The sequence below is a fragment of the Leguminivora glycinivorella genome, chromosome 27, assembly GCF_023078275.1.
Source record: "Leguminivora glycinivorella isolate SPB_JAAS2020 chromosome 27, LegGlyc_1.1, whole genome shotgun sequence".
Classification (NCBI taxonomy): domain Eukaryota; kingdom Metazoa; phylum Arthropoda; class Insecta; order Lepidoptera; family Tortricidae; genus Leguminivora; species Leguminivora glycinivorella.
In genome coordinates, this window is record NC_062997.1 from 2865127 (window position 1) to 2872608 (window position 7482).

Below are 7482 nucleotides of genomic sequence, written 5' to 3' on the forward strand. Positions count from 1 at the left end.
TGTGTACGGGGCGTTTGCCCTCTTTCCTCCTTGAGGCCGCCACTCAAACGCGATACTGGCGCTGTTGGTAGCTCCTCTTCGAAGGGTATGACCGATCCATCTCCATTTCCGCAGAGCCACTTCCTGGGCAATCGGAGGTTGTCGGCACATACTCCACAGATCCTCATTTCTTATAGTTTTCGGCCAGAAGATACGGAGGATCGACCGGAGGGATTGTATACTATTATCATTGTCTAAGTGCTCATAACACAAGTATTCTTGAGCTTACCTTGGGGCCCATGGGTTTTATTCAATCTGTGTAAGAATGACCTAAGTTTAATATTTTTTTCATTTTCAGTACTATAGTTCATACACAAGGTGACAAATTAAAACAAGCTTTATCAATACAACATACTTTTATTCACGCTTACACTTATTATTTACACGTACATAACAACCGAACTTCCAAAACAAATTCTAGGATTTTGAGGTTATGTTCATCTTGTAGAAACCGTTGCTTCTTTCCTGGCCGCGTCTTGCAAAAGCTGGGTGTCCACTTCGTCTGCCGGTAACTGCACGTAACGTACTACAGAGCCTCTGATAAAACAGTTCTTCACTGACAACATATGCGGATATTTGTCTGGGTCAATGACGCTTATGTCCGAAAGCTTAATGTTCAAGTATTGATCGACTGAATGTAAAGTTCCGCATATGCTAAGATCATTCTTTAACTCGACTACAACATCTTTTCCCACAAGAGACTTGAAGAAAGAGTAGAACAGCATTTTTATGAGTAAAAATTGTGAAAAGGCGGCACAACAGAGTACATTGACAATCAATCAAACAATATTGAAGTACCATAGACAAACCAAGATAGACATTTGACTTTTTGTCTCTTAAGGCTCCAGTACACAATGGCCTGTGATGGGCCACGCTTTGCAATGCACAATTGTAGGCCACGATCACTTGGTGTTCACACAGTGGCGCATGTCTCATTGCTGGCTGGCAAACCACTTGCGATGGACATAGAAGTAATTACGGCTGCGGCTATTTATTTGTAAACCTGTAATACTTGTATACAGGCTCAGATTGATATAAATCAATAAACTTTAAAAGTTTCTTCATTGCTCCACGGTACTGATATTTTGGGCGATCAAAAATTCTAGTTCTAGCAACAAAAAAGTGCACTATCCCGGTCAGGCGGTCGGTGACAAACTAAACAATGGCCGATTGTGTGAACACCACAGGCCACGCTACGCCACGATTCCTTTGAAGTGTGCCCAAAAAACCGACAACTCCCCGATTGCGCACCACGATTGACAATTGTCCGCCATCATACACCATTACCCCCTGTACACAATGGCGATGGCCTGTAGTGGGCCAGCATGGGCCATTGTGTACTGGAGCCTTTAAGGACGATTGACACAACCTTACCATCGGACTTCGTATCAAACAACGAAGTACGTACCATCCACGAACTGGCAAGAGAATGAAAGCGATTTAACATTGAGGCGAATTGAATGCGATTTAAAAATAAATATATGATCAAACGAGCTTCGCAAGCGAAGTTCGATCGATATTATATGACTCGCTTCATTGGAAGATATAATTATTAAGTTTACATTATTGTAGTTTATTTAATCTACTGGCAACATATTGCACGCTTATTTTATATGATCAAACGAGCTTCGCAAGCGAAGTTCGATCGATATTATATGACTCGCTTCATTGGAAGATATAATTATTAAGTTTACATTATTGTAGTTTATTTAATCTACTGGCAACATATTGCACGCTTATTTTAGAGATTTATAAAAAATAAGTATTTCAATTGGCTCTAAACCTTCCCCCCCACCCTCAGGTCGGTGTCAACCGGCGGTGGGATCCTCATTATTTTCAGAGATTATTCTAAGCAAAACTTTGGAATCTGGGTGTATCGGGGGGAGGGTAATTATATCTTCCAATGAAGCGAGTCATATAATATCGATCGAACTTCGCTTGCGAAGCTCGTTTGATCATATATTATATTTCCTCGCTTCATTGTTCGATATAATTATTAAGTTTACATTATTGTAGTTGTTTAGAGACAAAGTTTTGCGGATGCCAATTGTGAAAACAAAATTAAATATTTATCATTAAATTTTGTTACATAATTATTACTAAACAACTAGCAATTACATAATTATGTAATTTATACACAAGATCAGTCTTATTCAGTAACACAGTTCATAATTAATTATAGCAAACTGATCTTGCAAATAGGTCTTCGTCAACTATTTGACGATGGCAGAATTTAGGAAATATTTGCGAGGTTGAGGTTCAACCCGCAGTTTTTCTGATAATGTCAAACATTGACCCATGCCGAAACGGCAGTAGACGTGGTAGTATGACGAGTGCCTGTGTGCACTAAATGTTGCCACGTCCATCCCGATCTCCGCTAGTACTTGTTTTATCCACCTGCTTATTGACTGTGCCATCGCGTCCCTGTGAGGGCGCTTCGCAGTTAATAAGAGGTGTTCTGAGTTCGGAGGCCTTTTATCGCTTGTTAGAGTGAGATACTCGCGAAGGACCGAAGTCGCGCGACACGTTTCTTTAAGGTACGAAAGGAACAGTATATGTATGTCGGGGCAGATGGTTATATCTGACACGATAATTTTTACCCCATTTGGGTAGTGTATATTCACTCATTTAATCAGTAAGAATGTTGGCACGCGATGGGCAGTGCATAATGCCAATAATACGACAAGCTTTTTAGTACCTAGGTAATCTGCTCTAAAGATATAGTCGTATTTGGATACCATTCATCAATGTAATCCAATACTATTTTTGGATCCCAAGAGTGAGTAAGTATATTTTGGAAAATTAGGTCTCATTTTAAATATGCGTTTTAACAAACGTTTAACATGTTCTGTTTTTTTTTTTTTTTTTTTTTTTTTTTTGTCCTGCGAAACAGGGATAATGCTGACCTTATGATTGTTTATGGATCCATAATATGACGATCCTGCTGTGATCAAAATGTCCACCATAGTTTAAATCACGTTTAAACGAAACGTTATATTGCTGAATGGTATTTTTAGAAATAGATGCGATCACATGAAGTTTCCTCAGATAACCTTTACCGGAGAGCACCGCTGCACCCAGGAAAAGGCGCTCGTGGAACGGATTCCTGGTGCTGTGATCAGAACAGACCTTATGTTCTTCGGGGCTCATGTAAATAATATCGGATTTTACTAGTGACATTAACAAAGGAAACTACGCTTGGGATTGCCAGACGGGGAAGCTAAACTTCCTGTTACTTTGTCATAAATTATCTTTTTTAAAGATTTTAAAATGATCGGCAAAGGAGGGAAACTATAAAAGTCTAGTGTAAAAGCATCTACAGCTGATGCATCTGGGTATTTCCACCATGATAAGTAAGTGTACAATTGGCATTGGAGCGAGAAGAGAAAAGATCAATATCAAGCTCACCAGCAGTATACATTATGCGTAGCAGTATAAACGCTTCATGAGATAGTTACCATTCAGTATCGAGATTCACATTTCGTGATACCCGGTCTACTTCTATATTGTCTTTCGTATATTTAATATTTATATACGATGCAAAAAAAAACCAAAGGTTTCGCTTCTTCGCACCACTGCCAAATCCGTCTGAAAGGGTCGTTCAAATTTCGAAATTGAACGCTGCCCATGCGATTTTCATCGCTTATATCAGTTATAGCTTTCGTATTGTCTATACGAATTAATATAAAACAGTCACAACGACGGTCATTTGAGAAATATTAAGAGGTAAACATACTGCTAACATTTCCAAATGGTTTATGTGGAAAGCTTTTTCCTCGGATCTCGACGCTCCGTGTGCAAGAGAATATAATATTCATCCCCCAGTTCGGATCATTTAATATTAGTTTCGGTAATTTAATTTTCTTACTATAGTTTGGGTCGCGTTGCAAGGCTAGAAATTTTTGGCGTTCTAGAATTTTAGTATATAGCCACCCAAATTTAGCTGCAGGGCATGCGTTAATAAGTACTCCGATCAGTTGAGATAATTCTCTAACGGAACAAGAGTGTAGTGACAGAGATTTTCTAACCATCACGTTGATTTTCTTTCGTTTTTCCCGTAGGTAAAAAAATCGACTGAGTTTGAACATAAAACCTAAGTCTCGACAAACCTGTCGTGGTTTTAATGTCCTATTAGTATAGTTTATGACAAAGCACAAGCATTCTAGTAGGTTAACGTTTACGTTTCGTAAACACTCTACATAAGAGTACCGACACATAAAATACCGCGCTAAAAAAGACCATAAGACAAAGCCGTAAATTCATTTAAGTTAATAAACTAGGGTTTTCATCTTCAAAATGGACGCTCAGATATTTGCGGCAATATCTCGCAATAAGAATCAGTGGGTAAGCTTCCTTCAAATCAACTGTAGCCATGAAGCTACCTGTTGGTAAGTATAAGCTTAACAGTTGGTCTGTGGTTTTCCATTTTGAAATGTTCTCTAGGAATAAATTTGTTCAGCTTTTCGAGATTTGGAATAAAACGTTTAGTGTCATAGATTTTTGTGACAAAAACGTTCTCGAAATAAACTGGTCATGCTGTGGGATGCAAGGGACAACTGCATCCAGCTGAATTAAATTTTGGACGTACCTCCATAACGGCTTTTCCACTACTCCAATTTATTTTTGGGGTACAACGTCTTGAAAAAACCGGACGTTCAAAAGTTACAGAGCAACCGTTTTTAAGCGAATCTAAAATAACTTCATTTGATGTTATTTTTGACCAGCAATCATAAAAAATATTTTATTTTACCAGCGTGAGGTAACTGACTCATTGTTGAGGAGTGGCACGGGGCTTGCCCTGGCCCGCTGGTCTAGCTGGAGGGTTCGGGGTTGGTTGACTGCTGTCCTTTCTCTGGGCCCCCCCGCCTTTCGACTGGTAACGAGGAGGGCCTGACCCGTTTCCCTGAAACTGGTATTGGTTGCGCGCCGACGTTGTTGTCGAAGTTGATGGAGCCGTGTTGCTCTTTCCCAAATATACAGACTTTTTATCTGTAGCCATTGTTTCTCAATTACTTTTGAGGCTTTTATGTTTTCCGGGAGTTTACTTCCATAGAGTAAATCGCCCGCATCTTGAATTATGGTCAAGAAGGGTTTTTATAACCTGGGTGTGACAATGACAAGCCTTGTACGTGCTTGGGTTTTGCAATAATGCAAGTCTGATAAGATGCGACAACTGTCGCTTAACAGCTTGATAGCAGTGATCTTATATATCATCAGACGTCAATAGAACAGTAATAGCTCGGTTTATGGCTGTAATGCCTACACCCAACTGGCAGCTGCCACAAACAGCATGGCTGTAATGGCCGCAGAAATTTCTGCATGAAGCATCTAAATGCGTACAATTTTCGGAGATAAGGTATTCTTTTAATATCTTATCCTTCAAATATTTGGTAAACCCTTGCGGACTAATGATAGCCAAAGGGAGGCTAAGTTACCGTGAATTTTTCCCCAAGTATGGGTGTATGTTCGGTATATAGCCTCACCTAAACACGGTAACCAGGTCTGGGTCCAAATCAGGTACTTTTGGAGCTGAATTTTCAGGAGTTGAGCCTGGCGCCGTACCCGCAAGGTGTTGCGTCTTCAGGTAAGATCTCCGGAACATTCTCGATGTATGGAGAATTCGAGTCCTGGTAATCGAGTTGGTTGTCCGGAATGTACCATTTCAGTCTCCGTGACTTCTTGTTCGAGAAAGCAACGATGCTTTCTGAACAGAACAAAAAACCAAGCCATAATTTAGTTTTATAAAAACTAAAATAAAAATAGTACCAAAATTGTGGGTACACTGAGAGAAAATACAACCAGTTTCATGTTCGTTCAACAAATTTTTTGGTTAAAATAGCACCTACGTGCTTTTTGGTTCAAACAACAAGCTACTTGTCATTTGAATCAACAAGTCGATTTTATAAAAACAACCTGACACATATTGTTTTAAACATACGTTTGGCTGATTCAAACGGATAAACCGCAACAAGTCGAACTTGTTAAATTCACAATGCAAATTTCTCTCAGTGTAGATTTCACCCATATGCGCGAATGCGCGTCTTACTTAGTGTTATCTCGCGGATAACATTCAGTAACTAATGTTCATATCAACATGTGTTCGTAATAGAATCACCATGTCTTACATGAGTTATGCCTTCGTGTTGACTCACGGTCAACCCCCGGCTGCCTTCGTGTTGACTCACGGTCAACCCCAGGCTCGCGTCTTGTTAAAAGTACGCGTTGTGTGATCATCCGTAGATGATGATAAAAATACTAGTCCACTGTTTTTCTTGGTTAGTGCGTTTTACGCTTTGGCATTGCCAACAACCAAGATAAACTTAGTATCAAAAGATAGTGCAGTGGACGCGTGCGTCTGTTGCCGTGCACGAAAAAATAATGAGGATCCCACCGCCGGTTGACACCGACCTGAGGGTGGGGGGGAAGGTTTAGAGCCAATTGAAATACTTATTTTTTATAAATCTCTAAAATAAGCGTGCAATATGTTGCCAGTAGATTAAATAAACTACAATAATGTAAACTTAATAATTATATCGAACAATGAAGCGAGGAAATATAATAGAGATTTATAAAAAATAAGTATTTCAATTGGCTCTAAACCTTCCCCCCCACCCTCAGGTCGGTGTCAACCGGCGGTGGGATCCTCATTATTTTCAGAGATTATTCTAAGCAAAACTTTGGAATCTGGGTGTATCGGGGGGGAGGGTAATTATATCTTCCAATGAAGCGAGTCATATAATATCGATCGAACTTCGCTTGCGAAGCTCGTTTGATCATATATTATATTTCCTCGCTTCATTGTTCGATATAATTATTAAGTTTACATTATTGTAGTTGTTTAGAGACAAAGTTTTGCGGATGCCAATTGTGAAAACAAAATTAAATATTTATCATTAAATTTTGTTACATAATTATTACTAAACAACTAGCAATTACATAATTATGTAATTTATACACAAGATCAGTCTTATTCAGTAACACAGTTCATAATTAATTATAGCAAACTGATCTTGCAAATAGGTCTTCGTCAACTATTTGACGATGGCAGAATTTAGGAAATATTTGCGAGGTTGAGGTTCAACCCGCAGTTTTTCTGATAATGTCAAACATTGACCCATGCCGAAACGGCAGTAGACGTGGTAGTATGACGAGTGCCTGTGTGCACTAAATGTTGCCACGTCCATCCCGATCTCCGCTAGTACTTGTTTTATCCACCTGCTTATTGACTGTGCCATCGCGTCCCTGTGAGGGCGCTTCGCAGTTAATAAGAGGTGTTCTGAGTTCGGAGGCCTTTTATCGCTTGTTAGAGTGAGATACTCGCGAAGGACCGAAGTCGCGCGACACGTTTCTTTAAGGTACGAAAGGAACAGTATATGTATGTCGGGGCAGATGGTTATATCTGACACGATAATTTTTACCCCATTTGGGTAGTGTATATTCACT

At 39.5% G+C, this 7482-nt stretch overlaps 1 protein-coding gene across 1 annotated transcript; it reads right to left on the reverse strand.

Moving 5' to 3' along the window:
• Window positions 1–382: 382 nt before the first annotated feature.
• Window positions 383–825, reverse strand: LOC125240345 (U6 snRNA-associated Sm-like protein LSm2). The gene has a single exon (XM_048148238.1). It carries the CDS (start codon window positions 762–764, stop codon window positions 477–479), a length of 288 nt encoding a protein of 95 aa, XP_048004195.1. The 5' UTR covers window positions 765–825; the 3' UTR covers window positions 383–476.
• Between the last annotated feature and the right edge of the window lie 6657 nt (window positions 826–7482).